The following is a 16,976-nucleotide window of genomic DNA, read 5'->3' on the forward strand; positions in this document are numbered from 1 at the left end:
TAGTTCCTGACATGACACCCTCATAATCTTTCATCAGAATAATCCTGTCAACCTGTCACTCGCATGAGATCACAGCAATAGCAAACCACAACCATCCAGTCAATTCCCGATGGACAAGATCAAGTCCCGCCTGACAATTTTTATTGTTCAAGAAGCTGTTTCACTAGAATATACAGTACATCACTGTCACGATCACCTGTGAGAGTGCCTTCAGCCTCTAGAGGGCACTCCTTCCCGGACTCATTGTTTCACTCATTTCATGAACTACATTTCCCATATACACTCCCTGGACTAATTACCATTCATCATTGCACCCAGCTGTTTTGTGTTTGTTAATTAGTGTTTGTCTATTTAATCTCAGTTGTGTCTGTCCCTGGTTGTGGTTCGTTGTATTTGTTACGTGCACTGTTTATATCTCTGGCTTGTTGTTTTGTGGACTGATTACCTGGATTTTGACCTCTTGCCTGCCTTGGATTACGTTTCTGGACTCCCCAATAAATACTTATGCTGCACTTGGATCTGTTACATCTTGTTCTTGTGCACCCGTGACAGAACGAACCACCACTATGCAAGGATCCAGCAGCAGGAGACTCCGGTCATCAGTGGGGGCTGAGGAGGCTCAGGCCCTTTTGGCGACTCTCCGCCAGAGGAGAATGGGAGTGCGGGCATTCGTCCAGAAGTTCTGGTCACGGGCGGAGGGGTATGGTCTCTCTGATACGGTCCTCAAAGACACTATTAATAACTGTCTGGATAGACCTCTGCCGCAGTGGGAGATGGAGCTGGTAAGGGGTTAAACTTTTGGAATTTCTCCAATTACCTGCATCTGCGTGGGAATGGGCCGCTTCGACTACCTCCAGCACCCGCTCCAGCCCGTGTGCCCGCTCCAGCCCGTGTGTCCTTTCCAAGGCCTGCTCCAGTCCATGAGTGCGTCCCAGCCCGTGAATCCGCTTCAGAGGCCTCAGAGGAGGTTGGCACTGAGTCTCCGCTTCCCACATCTAAAAGGAGGAAGAGGAGGAGGAAGGCTTCCATTCCCCAAAACCCGGAGGCCTTTCCAGAGCCCGCTCCAGCCAGTGAGTCCACTCCAGAGCCCGCTCCAGCCAGTGAGTCCACTCCAGAGCCCGCTCCAGCCAGTGAGTCCACTCCAGAGCCCGCTCCAGCCAGTGAGTCCACTCCAGAGCCCGCTCCAGCCAGTGAGTCCACTCCAGAGCCCGCTCCAGCCAGTGAGTCCACTCCAGAGCCCGCTCCAGCCAGTGAGTCCACTCCAGAGCCCGCTCCAGCCAGTGAGTCCACTCCAGAGCCCGCTCCAGCCAGTGAGTCCACTCCAGAGCCCGCTCCAGCCAGTGAGTCCACTCCAGAGCCCGCTCCAGCCAGTGAGTCCACTCCAGAGCCCGCTCCAGCCAGTGAGTCCACTCCAGAGCCCGCTCCAGCCAGTGAGTCCACTCCAGTCTCGCATGCTCTCCCTGTCAGTCCCGTGATGGCCAGGAGGGCTGTCTTCACTTTTTATATTTTGGCTGTCTTGCGTGCCTGGAGGATGCACTCAGAACAGCCCGAGCCCGCTTCAGCCAGTGAGTCCACTCCAGCCAGTGAGTCCACTCCAGCCAGTGAGTCCACTCCAGCCAGTGAGTCCACTCCAGCCAGTGAGTCCACTCCAGCCAGTGAGTCCACTCCAGCCAGTGAGTCCACTCCAGCCAGTGAGTCCACTCCAGCCAGTGAGTCCACTCCAGCCAGTGAGTCCATTCCAGAGCCCGCTTCAGTCAGTGAGTCCATTCCAGAGCCCGCTTCAGTCAGTGAGTCCGCTCCAGCCAGTGAGTCCACTCCAGAGCCCGCTCCAGCCAGTGAGTCCGCTCCAGTCAGTGAGTCCACTCCAGAGCCCGCTCCAGTCAGTGAGTCCACTCCAGAGCCCGCTCCAGTCAGTGAGTCCACTCCAGAGCCCGCTCCAGCCAGTGAGTCCGCTCCAGCCAGTGAGTCCGCTCCAGCCAGTGAGTCCGCTCCAGCCAGTGAGTCCGCTCCAGCCAGTGAGTCCGCTCCAGCCAGTGGCTCTACTACTGAGCCCGCTCCAGCCAGTGGCTCTACTACTGAGCCCGCTCCAGCCAGTGGCTCTACTACTGAGCCCGCTCCAGCCAGTGAGTCCACTACAGAGCCCGCTCCAGCCAGTGAGTCCACTCCAGAGCCCGCTCCAGCCAGTGAGTCTACTACAGAGCCCGCTCCAGCCAGTGAGTCTACTACAGAGCCCGCTCCAGCCAGTGAGTCTACTACAGAGCCCGCTCCAGCCAGTGAGTCTACTACAGAGCACGCTGCCGTCCCAGAGCAGCCCCAGCCTGGGCACGCTGCCGTCCCAGAGCAGCCCCAGTCTGAGCCCGCTGCCGTCCCTGAGTCCTCCGCTCTCCCTGATACGGCCACGGAGACCGTTACCGAGCTGTCCGCTCCCCTTGATACGGCCACGGAGGCCGTCACCGAGCTGTCCGCTCTCTCTGATACGGCCACGGAGGCCGTCACCGAGCTGTCCGCTCTCTCTGATATGGCCATGAAGCACCCTTGGCCTACTGCCCTGCCGCCGTCCAAGCCTTCTGCTCTGCCGCCACCGCCCAGATCTTCTGTCCTGCCGCCGTCAACCAAGCCGTCTGTCCTGCCACCGTCGTCCAGGCTTCCTGCCCTGCTGCCACTGCCCCGGCCGTTGGAACCGTTGGAACCCGCCTGGTCAGTTCCGCCAGCACCGCCCTGGCACTCAGCCAGGATTCCAGAGGCGCTGGCACCAGCCTGGTCAGTTCCTCCAGCACCACCCTGGCACCCAGCCAGGACTCTAGAACCGCTGGAACCAGCCTGGTCAGTTCCTCCAGCACCACCCTGGCTATCAGTTGGGGACCCTGGATCTGGCCCACCATCCCTCCCCCTGATCCTCCTCCTGTCCACCTCCCTCCTGAGTTTTTTTTTTTGTGTTTTTGTTTTTTGTCTGGTGGAGCGTCTGGTAGCCGCTCCTTTGAGGGGGGTAATGTCACGATCACCTGTGAGAGTGCCTTCAGCCTCTAGAGGGCACTCCTTCCCGGACTCATTGTTTCACTCATTTCATGAACTACATTTCCCATATACACTCCCTGGACTAATTACCATTCATCATTGCACCCAGCTGTTTTGTGTTTGTTAATTAGTGTTTGTCTATTTAATCTCAGTTGTGTCTGTCCCTGGTTGTGGTTCGTTGTATTTGTTACGTGCACTGTTTATATCTCTGGCTTGTTGTTTTGTGGACTGATTACCTGGATTTTGACCTCTTGCCTGCCTTGGATTACGTTTCTGGACTCCCCAATAAATACTTATGCTGCACTTGGATCTGTTACATCTTGTTCTTGTGCACCCGTGACAATCACATTAGGGAAGAAATCTTCCTTTTCATGCAGATTTTAACTGTTTATTTAAAAATATATGTACTGTTTGTGCAGTTCTAATAGGAATTGGCTATACTTGTTCCACAGTTTAGTTGGGGCCACAGCGAATGCACAATCTCCCCTATATAGATTTTAGCCGAGACTCTGGTTTACTGACCTAAGAGTTTTCACTGGGTGATGTTCTAAGAAAAGGGTCAAAGATTTAAGAAGGTGCTAGGCCATTTAAATATATAAAAACAAAGCAAGCACTTTAAAAACAACTCTATAATTGATTTTAAAGTGCCAGTGTAGCCAGTGCAGAGACACTTAGACAGTAGTAATATCTTCATGTTTGTGAACACCAGTTAAAAGTCCTGCTGCCGCATTTTGAATGATTTGAAATCAAGAGGAATGGCTGATTCCCAAATACAGGGAGTTGCAGAAGTCTAGAGGAAATAAAAGCATGAATCGCTGTTTCAGACTTCTTAAAAGAATGAAGTGATTCACTTTAGCCAAAGCTCTTAGTTGGTACATAAACTAGATTTGGCATCTAAGTTAATTTCCTTATCAAACTAGAGGGATCTATCTAATAAGACTCACATTTTTCACACACAGTTTAACATATGAAGACAAAATATCAAAGTTTAAATTAGATGATTGACTCAGGAAAGCAAACTGTGTTTGTCAAGCTGTTTCATGGCGTCTTTAATAATATGAATATTTCATATAAGCCCAAGCACAAACCAAAGCAGTGATACAAAGCTGATAGCTTTAACCCAATGTGATTGTATTAGATGTATTATCATGTTTGAATAGGACAATTGTGCGTTTCGATTCAAAGACAGCATCATGTAAATCACTGAGTGTCATGTATCTCAAGAGACCTTCAACATTCAATTACCCCTTGAACAGCAGAGAGAATCAATACATTGGCCTGAGTTTTGTCCGGCCTCAGGCTCATGCGCTGTAATGTCAGGACCCCTGGTCACTTGGTCACTTCTGATTGTCTCCTCTTTCGTCTGCTGCCTCTCTCTCAGTATTTTGCCCTCTTCAACCTCACCAGACTGCCGTCTGACCCCTGTCGCTTAACTCCATTTGCAATGATTTTTGCAGTGAAACAAGTACTTAAACCGAAGGGCAATCAATCAAACACATATAAAGCCTTTGTGTGTTGATAATATATATATATATATATATATATATATACATATACATACAGCAAGTGTGCATTCAGTTGATCAGTATTAAAAAAGAAAAATAAAAGTATCATGAGAATGTATAACAGTTTCCACAAAAATATTAATCAGCACAACAGTGATAATAATAAGAAATGAGCAATTTAGAATATTAGATTTCTATTAGGATCATGTGACACTGAAGACTGGAGTAATGATGCTGAAAATTCAACTTTGTTACAGGAATAAATTACATTTAAAAATATTAAAATAGAAAATTATTATTTTAAACTTTAATAGCATGTCACAGTATTACTGTTTTACTATATTTTTATATTTTACTGTATTTTTTATATTTTACTGAATTTTTGATGAGCCGAAGAGATTTTTTCAATTATTATTTTATTTAAAAAAATCTTACAGACCCCAAACTTTTGATCGGTAGTAATCATAAAAACAGTGAAAAGTCGCAGTGCTGTTGGATTGTATATCAGCACTGTTGGAACGCCACTCAGCCAATCAAATTCAAGGACCAGAACTTGCCACCGTGGCAATGGGTCAATCATTCACCCCATTACTACAGCTATCAGTATCTTCTCCAGCTCTAGATGATGTCATAATGGCTGTAAATACGGTGTTGACGTCCTGTAAAAATTGTTCATTATTTTCACAGACACTTTTCCTGGTAACAAGACGCTTGGGTTTTCTAGTAAATGCTTTAAGCTGTCATGTGCCATCAGAGGGGTCATCGCAACATGGCCGATCTCCAGTTTCCTGTTTTATTTTCTCAGATATCAATGAGGCTAATGCACCTCTATCGCTGCTATATCATTCAACATGTCACCGGCTGTTTCAGCCAAATATTCTGTCTTGAGAGTCTCCATCTTTTACTGGAACACCCGGCTTGGGCTTTGGGCTGGAATTAGTGGCTTCAACAATATTTTTTACAATATCAGGCAGGGTTAAGGAGTTATCTACTTGGTCACTTCTTGTTTTTTTACTTATGGAATAGACATGCAAAGAACAACATGTAAGTGGCCACCAAGACACATTCAACATGAATAGCAATCAAACTCAAACCTTGTTCAGGAGATGCATACACATTGTTTTTTTTCTGTTTCTTTCTTCTGCCGAACACAAATGAAGTTCATTTAATTTTATTTTTTATTTAATCGTTTTATTTAACTGTTTTTGTCCATACAGTGAGAGTCTGTCCAAAACGGTCCAAAACAACATTAAGCCCCATTGACTTTTACTGTATGGGAAAGAAAAAACAAAAACAGAAACAAATTCTTTTGTGTTCCACAGAAGAAAGGAAGTTGACAACATGACAGTGAGTAAATGATGACAGAATTGATATTTTTTGATGAATTATCGCTTTAGGACAATACAGGTATTTGAAGCGACAGCGAATGTCTGTTCCTCAGCCTCATTTTCATTTCCTTCAAATTAAATGTGACCTCTGACACCTGATGTACAGTGCTCAGTGTAAATGAATACACCCCCTTTGAAAAGTAACATTTTAAACAATATCTCCATGAACACAAAATCAATTTCCAAAATGTTGACAAGACTAAGTTTAATATAACATCTATTTAACTTATAACATGAAAGTAAGGTTAATAATATAATTTAGAGAACAACATTTTCAGTTTTACTCTGATGCAAAAATGAGTACATGCCACTGAAAGTCTCTGGAGCAAAGCTAAATTTTAGACTACAAATGTTTTAATTTAACAAGAATTCAACCGCAGGTGAGTCTAATAATTCATTACACAGGTGTCCAGCAGACAGTTGACTATAAAAGGGTGTCAGCAATGGCACCACATGGAAGAGAAATGTCACAAGACCTGAGAAAGAAAATAATTTCTTTACACCAGAAAGGTGAAGGCTACAAGAAGATCAGCAAAGCTTTACTTATCAGTCAGAATACTGTAGCAAAAGTGGTACAAAAATGTAAAAAAGATGGAACTGCAACCATCTCACAGAGACGTCCAGGTCGTCCACAGAAGTTAACATCTCGACAGGAGCGTCTTCTGATGAGAAGAGTTGAAGAAATCGGCATGCAGGTTCACTGAAGTTATCTAAAGAAGTAGAAAGCCAAACTGGGGTGACTATTTCCCGTGACACAATATGGCGTACACTGCAGAGGAATGGCATGCATGGGTGCCGCCCATGAAAGAAGCCTCTCCTAAAGCCCAGGCACAAAAAAGCCTGCCTAGAGTTTGCCAGTGCCCAAGCTGACAAAGATTAAGACTACTGGGACTCTGGAGTGATGTTTTTGAATGTTTTTGGAACTGATGGCTTCAAAACTGTATGGCATTACAAAGGTGAGGAATACAAAGAAAAATGCATGGTGCCTACAGTGAAACATGGTGGTGTCAGTGTCCTTATGTGGGGCTGCATGAGTGCTGCTGGTGTCGAGAGCTGCATTTCATTGATGGCATCATGAATTCACAGATGTACTGCTCTATACTGAAAGAGAAGATGCTACCATCACTCCGTGCCCTTGGTCGTTGTGCACTTTTCCAACATGATAATGATCCTAAACACACATCTAAGGCCACTTTTGGATTTCTGAAGAAGAACAGGGTGAAAGTGATTCAGTGGCTCCTGATCTGAATCCAGTCGAACATCTATGGGGAATTCTGAAGAGACAAGTTGAGCATCACTCTCCATCCAGCATCCAGTCTCTAAAAGAGGTCATTCTTGAAGAAGGGAAAAAGATAGATGTTGCAAAATGTCGACAAATAGTTCATTCCATGCCTAGAAGACTTGGTGCTGTCATTAAAATCATGGAGGCCATACAAAGTACTAGATGTAGTAGTTTTTGTTGTGGGGTGTGCTCATTTTTGCATCACCCTAATTTGAGTAAAACTGAAAAATGAGTAATCTAAGTTATATTATTAACCTTAATTTCATGTTATAAGTTAAACAGATGTTATTTTAAACTTAGTCTTGTCAACATTTTGGAAAGTGTTTTTGTGTTCATTGAGACATTGTTTAAAATGTTACTTTTCAAAGGGGGTGTACTCATTTACGCTGAGAAATTTGTTCCAGCATGATTTCTGTCTTCTATTCTTCCTGCTGTGGTGCACTGTTACTGTTGAGCAACTTAACATGTACAAAAGTAGATGTTCCAAAATCAACATCCTGTTGTTCCTGGAACAACATTCCTATCAACCAATGTGCAGTGGTTTTGTGGATGGGACTAGGGTTATGATTGGTAGATTTCCTGTTTTTGTACAAAGACAGCCAAACTACTGATCTTAAGACTAGACACTACAGGCAAAACCATGGTTTTTCAGGCAATGGTCAATTTTGACTTGTCTTCTTTCAGAATATAGTGGAAAGAAAACATCCACAAAACACATTTAATTGTTTATTTTATTACACTCTATTTGCATCTGTAGATTTCAATTACAATATGTTTGAAGGCTGTTTTCCCAAAAATGAGTTTTTTCTTCTTGCTCTGAGCCTGAAATCTCCATTTATGCACTTAATGTACACACACACACACACACACACACACACACACACACCCCAAACGTTACAGGTTTATTCCTGGCTATATTCTAAACGTTTTCACAAATTATTCACCTGATTTATATGCCATTTTATTCCTAAAAAAGATTTATTTTTATTTATTAATATAAATGTTTTTTGGATTTTTTTTCTAGCTGTTGACAGAATTTTCTGATTTATGGAATGATGAAAGGAGATCCCCTTTGCAAAATCCCCTTTGTAAAAACCTTAAACTATAATATGCCACCAAATGAAACAAGAATTTTGAACCTGGTTTTATCCAGTGTTCCGGTTTCTGTTCTGGAAATGTATGGAAATTAGAGCATATTTAATTAGATCATTCATAATTAGCATATTCAAACATACCATTTTAGAAAACTTGTAATACAAAACAATTGTTTTAATGTACTGCGATGATGATATCTATTAGTTAAAATACCCCCATTCACCTGTAGTGTCGCACTTTAAAGTTGCCATGAGACAGAAGTTGCAATAGTCTTTTCTTGTGGCATATATCCAAGTCAAGCAGCTTCTCGAACAAGAAAAAATGTACGATGGGACTTGTTTTGGTCCATCAGGACTTGATTGGATGGTTGGATGATTGTGGATTGCTATTGATGGATCTCATGTGAGTAACAGGTTGCCACGCCCTCGAGCCAGTTAACATGTCATCAGAGAACAGATGTCGCTGCAAGAGGGAGGGGAAGTTATTTTGATTAAAGATTATGAGGGCACAAAATGTGGATAAATCATTTAAAATAAACTGCAATATTCCTTAAAAAAATAAGAATTGTCAATTTTGTTTTCATGGAGACTTTAAGGCTATTAGAATGTCCTGGCCATCAGTGATGACGTTACACTAGCTATAAACATAAACATATGTTTTAAAAACGAATATATTGATACACAGGTTTGACAAATAAAAACACAGAATGAAATTATTTTTAACCTAAAACCTACAAATTTATTTAAAGGGATCCTATTACGCTTTGTTAAATTTTCAACTTTCTTTAGTGTGTAATGTTGCTGTTTAAGCATGAAAAAGTTCTGCAAAGTTCCAGTTATTATCAATATTCTCTATAACTCCCTGAAACCCCTCCATTGTAGTCTCCCGGGAACAAACATGTCACAGTATTCTTTATTTAAATAATTCCTGCCTAAGGCATAGACAAAATAAAAGGGACAAGGCCTGCTTGAGTTGTGTTTGTAGTGTTGAAACTCATGGTTATGGTAAGGGGCGTGACATTTTCCAAACACACACAAATCGGTTGACCATTCACAACACGCTAATCCACCCGAACAATCAGAGAACATTTCAGAAGAAGAGGCTTCATAGAGACAGGAACTAAACAGGGCTGCTTTTCCCAAAGGCATTGTAAGTTTATAAGTAGATCATAAACTATTGCCACCGATGGTCTCTATGATCAACTTAGCTCACAATACTTTTGGGAAATACAGCCCAGAGCCTTAGTGACAGACTGGGATGAGATATGCTTGCAATAATGTGAAATATGTGAAAATTCAAGCATGAAAGCCAAATCAAGACTTTGTAAAAGGGAATAATACATCAAATTTAAAACTATTACCAGCTAAAATGCATTTTTGCAAAGTATCTTTTCCTGGGAATTGTTCATGATAGATGTATTGCTAAACATTGCAAACCTCATGGAGAACTACTACACCCTTGATGGTAATTCTGTTGAAACTTTTTGGTTTTCTTGGCGCTTGAAGATGTTTACATGTGCACTGTTCATTTCTTATATATTCCAGTTACAACAGAAAACTGATTAAGTATCATGACTGCTGAACACTGTGATTTTGAGGGTCTTGTCTGTAGTATTTATTAGTCTTAGAATTAGTTATGTTCTCCTTTTGTTTTGATGACAGCAGCATTTGAGCTGCATGAACTCCACAAGTTTGTATAAAACCTGATGATCTTCAAAGAGTACACAGGATGTCAGTGTCTCCAATTTACTTATTTACTTAGCAACCAAGAAATAGTGCAGAATTTTAAATATTTCATATTCAAAGATTATTCATAATCTTTACTCGTTTTAAATGATTGTTCTGAATTGTACCCGTCCCACATTTTCATTGTAGTCTCAGAGTTTTGGACCCTACTGTACATACAAATATCCTGTCAGACAGGAAGCCCCCCACATTTTTTTATTTTCATTTCATGTATTACATTTTTCCTTTCTGATTCTGCCAAAACATTTGACTTTGAACTGTGCCAATCTTTTCAAAGAGAGACCTTGCTCTGATGTTTTTAGTTAAACATTTTTTATTTATAATTTTTGTTGGAACATTTAATTTTGTTGGAACATTGGACCAAGAGATTGTTTATTGTGGCACTGAATATTAAACTTCCCTTGCAAAAGATCAATATAAAAGTGTATGGTGGCAAAAAAGGAATTCCTGATGCCAATAAAAATGACATTTTAATAGCAGTATACTCTTGCCAAGAAGGAAATGTTTTATAAACGGCCTTTAATGTAGTGGTTCTGAGTGCAAATCTTTGTCTTTGACACAGGTCCTTCCTCAGTCATCAGTAATGACGATGACTCTGCCAGCCCTCTTCATCATGTGTCCAACGGCTCTAACACACCCTCGTCCTCTGACATGAACGCGGACGCCGTCATCATTGGCATGACCAAGATTCCCGTCATAGAGAACCCGCAGTACTTCCGCAGCACCAGCAGTCTGCTCAAATCGGATACCTGTGAGTCTATCTGTCTGTCTTTGTTTCTTCATTTGTGTCTTGTCTATGAAACAATGTTATCCCAATGAAAACAAGATGATTAACAATTTGAATATTCTATCAGGATTTTTTTTTTTTTGTATAGCTGTTCACATTGTTGTTTTAAATGTATAAAAAACAAAGAGGAGGATGCGAAAAAAGAGAGCGAGAGAGAGAGTTTTTAAACATTTATGATACGAGCCCTCATGTTTTGCTTTTATATATAGCTGTCACTGTAATTATGAGTTTTGACACATCACTGTCCTTCACTGACCAACTTTCGCAACTTTGAATAGACTCCCATGAGTGCAGAATTGTGATGAATGTTGCTCTAGAGTGACGTAAAAGTCGCATGAATTCCTATATAACTGTTCAGACTGAGGTCGCATTGAAAAACGTCTGACCTTGTATTGGATTTAGTACCACATATGGAAGGCTACGTTCAGACTGTCAGTCCAAATCTGATTTATGTGCATATCTGATTGAAATCCGATCAGATTTAGCAAATGTGAACAGCAGGAAAAAAAAAATCACATGCAATGCGATTTTTACAAATCCGTTTCAAGCTACATTCATGTATGGTATGAAATCCTATTCAAATCGCATTTCCGGAAATCTGTTTCAGTCTGACCGCTCGGGTGCGTTTCCTGTACAACAACGTAACTCACTGCTTTACTACCGTAGTACAATGCATCGTTGAACAAATCAACTAGCTAGTCAGGACGGTTTCCTGAAACCGTATTGTCGCAAACCTGTTGTTCAGCCACATTGGTGAATGATGTCACACAGGTGGTGGAGTAATAACTTCTTTAAATGAGTCCGTTTGAGATGAATTAATGCTAGATTTTCTGCTATAAATTACGGACATGGCATCTGAGGACTAATTCTCATTTTTCTCAGTTATTTTGCTTTATTTCCAGATTCAATCATAAGGTTGTTCTGACGTATTACATACATGAAAATCCCTCACCTTTCGGTGAAATTCGCCGTTTTGAAACCAAAATAGGTGACCTATGTGAATTGTGTAGATTCGATGAGAAAATTTCAGTGAACTGCGAACATGTGCGCGTGCCAGAAGGGAGCGCGAGATTCAGTGAACTGCGAACTGCGATTCAGTGAACTGCGAACATGTGCGCGTGCCAGAAGGGAGCGCGAGATTCAGTGAACTGCGAACTGCGATTCAGTGAATTGCGAACAGGTGCGCGTGCCAGAAGGGAGCGCGAGTGCATGGAAATATTAACGCGAAGGGCCTTGCATCACCATTGCAGACCACCATCAGAAGCTGAAAGCAAGCCTGGCCTCGGCGATTTACCTGACTGAATTTGGTGAATGATGGTTTCAATAATTTTAATATTTTCTGGTATATCTAAGTTAAGTTACCCAGGAGCTCTGTTAACATAGACTTAGCTAACGTTAGCTACAGCTTGATGAATTGAGTCATTGAACACAGCAGGAGAGAACGCAACGTTAGCCAGCTAGCTAAAGCTTCGGTGGAAAATTATTAGCTAACGCTACCGTTTTTGAGGAGGTAGATTTTGAGGTGAGGGGACTGACAAGGCAGAAGGTAAATTGGTCCACCGTTCTATCAATAAGCAGACCTGCCAACCTGTACGCAATTTGCGTAGCAGATACGCATTTTGACTTCAAAGTACGCTGGTACGATTTGTCATTCTAAACTATGCAAAAACCTGGTGACGCCTCTGTGCACGCGCAGTCCTCAAATCAAGCAACAGCAAAAGAAGAAGAGTTCAACCAATCATAGTGCTAGGTTCTTCACCCAAATAGCAAGTGGGGATGATTGACAGATGCGTAAAGCCTATCATTAAAAAGAGACTGAAAATCGACACCAATAAAGATTCCCGCTAGATCCCCCTTCATAATACTTAGTAAGGAGGCCATAATAATTTTTGACTCATGGCTGAAGTTAAGTTTCTCCAGCTCTCCCCAGGTTGGCAAAAAAGCATCTCAAAATGCATCAGATTAATGCTTTAAAATATGGAATATTTAAATTTTTCTTACGGGGGAGCATGCCCCCGGACCCCCCTAGAGGGGTAATATCCTTCTCACCTTTTTCACCCCTGACACATTTTCATGCCTGGTATTAGAGCATGTACGCACATGTGTACTCTTCAAAAAGCGGTGCTTAAAATCTCTTGACAAACTAAAATATGTAAATGACATTTGTTTATATTCGAAATAAAAGATTTACATTGTACTTACTGTGAGCTTGTAACCACAGCTTGAGAGACGTCGTTCCAACCACACAAGTTTTGAATGTTCGTTTGAACGATGGTTTCGGGAAACACCAAATCGTTGAACTATGTTAGTAACGGCGGAACTTGCGATGTTAATTGGCTAACGATGCTTTTGGGAAACACACGCCTGATCGGATTTCACGTGGTTTATGTGACTTTCTCACACCACGTAAAATGTCAGACGTTGTTATAGGAAACATGCTGAAAGTCGCTGCAGAAATAAGGTTGTGTTGTTGTGAAGTACCGGTCGAGCAGAAAATCACAATATAACGGAGACATGTTTTAAAGACCGGTGGACACGACAGCATGGAATAAAGCCGTTCAAACCAGCATCCTATATTTCTGCTGCTTCCTCATAAGACGCAGTAGTCCAGCGCAGTGGCTATACATTGTCATGTTGTAAATAAGACAACATCAACCCCTCCATGTTGCTGTTGTTGTTGGTGTTTTTGGCGTATGCCTACCAACAATGTCATTGCAATAGAAACCAATGCAGATATTCTGGAAAATGAAAGAGTAGCATGGACACACAAATCAGATTTGTGTGATACAATCGGATTTGGACAGTCTGAATGTAGCCAAAGTGGCACAAATCGGAATTGAAAAGATCAGATTTCATGTGGTTTGTGCCGTTTGCACTGTCATGAGAAATGAGTCACATGTGAGCAAAAAAAAAAAAAAAATCGGATTTGGGCCACATTTTCCTGCAGTCTGAACGTAGCCTTATAGTCATTAGAATGCCTGTTGAGCATCAAAATAAAGTGTTAGCAGATATTAAGCAGACAGTCTACTGATACTCTCATGACTGATAGTTGATATGTAGATGCAAAGTTACTTCTTAGTAGAATGGCTTAAAGTGGACCATTGAAATAGAGTGTTACCCTTTATTGTGTCTGGATATGTTACTTTTTTATTTTGGGTTGAATGTAAGGTAGCAGATATCATTGCTCTGGCCCACATTATTAACACTCTTTTTTTGTGTGTATTTTTTGTGTATTTTTGTGCTGTTATGCCATTTTATTTTATGTATTTAAAAATAATGTAATACTGAAAGGGAAGTGTACTGTAGAGTTAAAACAGCAAAAATTAAAGGCAGCACATAATTTACAATTTAAATAATATACTTAAAGGGTTAGTTCACCCAAAAATAAAAAAATTATATCATTAATGACACCCTCATGTCGTTCCAAACCCGTAAGACCTTCATTCATCTTCAGAACACAGTTTAAGATATTTTAGATTTAGTCCGAGAGCTTTCTGTCCCTCCATCGAAAATGTATGTACGGTGCACTGTCCATGTCCAGAAAGGTAATAAAAACATCATCAAAGTAGTCAATGTGACATCAGTGGGTTAGTTAGAAGTTTTTGAAGCATCGAAAATACATTTTGGTCCAAAAATAACAAAAACTACGACTTTATTCAGCATTGTCTTCTCTTCCGGAATCCTTTCCATTGAATTGATTCAAATGAATTGATTCCATTGAACTGATTCCACTGAATCCTTTCATCAGTCGGCGTTGGTAATGCACTTTTACATCACCGTGGTTGTTTTTGGCGATTAGGACATCTGCGACATTTTGAAACATCGAAAATACATTTTGGTCCAAAAATAACAAAAACTACGACTTTATTCAGCATTGTCTTCTCTTCCGGGTCTGTTGTCAATTCGCGTTCACGACTCTGCTTCTTCTTCTTCTTCTTTCCTGTTTTACGGCGGTTGGCATCCAGCTTATTGGTGCATTACCGCCCCCTTCTGCTCCGGAGTGTGGTTCACGACTCCGCAGTGACGCTGCTGATGTAAGACGCTGCTGACGTGTTATCCGGTGCGCCCGAGCTTCGTTTACAGCCTGAGGGAGATGTGCTGTATTCAAGCTATTCTACATTGTTTGTATTTTGGTATTGCTATATTTTTTAAAATGGTGCGTAAGTGTGCATGTCGCGAATGTCCTAATCGCCAAAAACAACCACGGCGACATAAAAGTGCATTACCAACGCCGACAGATAAAAGGATTCACTGGAATCAGTTCAATGGAATCAATTCAATTGAATCAATTCAATGGAAAGGATTCCGGAAGAGACGACAATGCTGAATAAAGTCGTAGTTTTTGTTATTTTTGGACCAAAATGTATTTTCGATGCTTCAACAAATTCTAACTAACCCTCTGATGTCACATGGACTACTTTGATGATGTTTTTATTACCTTTCTGGACATGGACAGTGCACCGTACATACATTTTCAATGGAGGGACAGAAAGCTCTCGGACTAAATCTAAAATATCTTAAACTGTGTTCCGAAGATGAACGGAGGTCTTACGGATTTGGAATGACATGAGGGTGAGTCATTAATGACATAATTTTCATTTTTGGGTGAACTAACCCTTTAATGTTTTCACATTCTGTTAATTAGAATTTGGGTGGAAAATGTACTTAATTGTCTTAATGGCCCTACAGTAGGCATAATTTTCTTCAGACAAATATATATATATATATATATATATATATATATATATATATATATATATTTTTTTTTTTTTTTTTTTTTTTTTTTTTATTAGGGTGAACATACTCATATATTTATTTGACAGGTTTATCTGACTGCACATCTGCATACACAAACACACAGCATCTTAAATATTTATTTTATAACCCTCATCACTTGCCTCTCATTTTTTATGTTCTCTGTGTCCTTTCCTTCCCACTCTGGTTACTTTTAATATAGGGTTATGGTGTACAGTGAGTTACTGTAGATCGATGCAGCCTCATCATCTAGCTCTCGCTAATGTAATCGGCTGACTGGCTAGTTTTTCTTCAAAAGCATTTCTTAATCACATTAAGGATAAATCTCTAAGAGTGCAGTGTCTGTTCAGAATCTTCTCTCTCTCTTTATCTCTCTCTCTCCTCCAGCACACTAAACGGCTGATTAATCTCGTCTTATCTCTGCACTGTCCTCACTCTCTTAAGGGACGCCTGGGATAAAAAAAATAAACATCTCTTTTCCACCAAATCTGAAATAATCTCTAGTACACCTTTTATTAAATTATGTCCAATGTCCGGAATTGAATGCGTCTCTTTTTTATAATTGAAGCTCTTGGATACCCATTATTTAAGAATAAATAACAAAACTTAGCCATTGGGATGTCAATAGAACAAAGTCTTTTTTTGAATTATTTGTGGAGTGTCCAACAAGATGAGTTAAATCAGGAGTGTTTGATTAAGTCGGTTACATCTCCCATGCTTTAAATATTTTTTCTCTAGGTTCTCACAAGAACAACCTACTAAGTCCCTACCCATCAGGCTTGTCACTCATCTGAAATTGCTCAACTTACCATGACTGAAGCACTAACATTGATCAGGGTGTCTATATTTAACAGATCACTTCCACCCAGTTGTGTAGTTGCCATAATGCTGACAACACTAATCCTATATACTCATCCTGTCCAGATTCCAAACAAGAGTCAGCTTCTTCAATTACTTGACCTTGATGTTGATTAGCTTCAGATAAGGTATAGACTATACTAGTTTTATTGTTACTGTGTTATTAATATTTATTACACATTGTAATTCAGTCTCATGAGTTTGGTTTATTTCAAGTTTGCTTGAATTTTTGGATATGTCATATCTCTTTTTTTTTTAAAAAAAGGTATGATTTATTGTGTTTCTTGAGTTACTTGTTCTCAATACTTTGATCTTCGTGGACTTCTGTGAATAAAGTGGCTCTTAGATCCTTCAACTCTTGTTCTCTAAGACTTACATTACAGAACATCTGACCGTCAAGCTATGGATCTAACAGCTATATTTTCTTAACTCTGCCTGGCTGGTTTATCCATTTTGGATTACTTGTTCTGTTTTTATGAAATATCCAGTCCTCTGAACTGTCTTAAATCCATCTGGATTCACGTAAAATATTTTTATTATTGTGGA

The 16,976-nt window shown here is 40.9% G+C and overlaps 1 protein-coding gene across 3 annotated transcripts in view; it reads left to right on the top strand.

Moving 5' to 3' along the window:
• ntrk2a (neurotrophic tyrosine kinase, receptor, type 2a) overlaps positions 1–16,976 on the top strand; it is a 66,769-nt gene that overhangs the window by 36,419 nt on the left and 13,374 nt on the right. For all 3 annotated transcript variants that reach the window (XM_048210829.1, XM_048210830.1, XM_048210828.1), the window contains one exon: positions 10,593–10,781. In XM_048210829.1, coding sequence (XP_048066786.1) covers positions 10,593–10,781 — 189 coding nt within the window. The remainder of the gene's footprint in view (positions 1–10,592; positions 10,782–16,976) is intronic.

This window comes from Megalobrama amblycephala, linkage group LG12 (assembly GCF_018812025.1).
Source record: "Megalobrama amblycephala isolate DHTTF-2021 linkage group LG12, ASM1881202v1, whole genome shotgun sequence".
Taxonomy (NCBI): Eukaryota; Metazoa; Chordata; class Actinopteri; order Cypriniformes; family Xenocyprididae; genus Megalobrama; species Megalobrama amblycephala.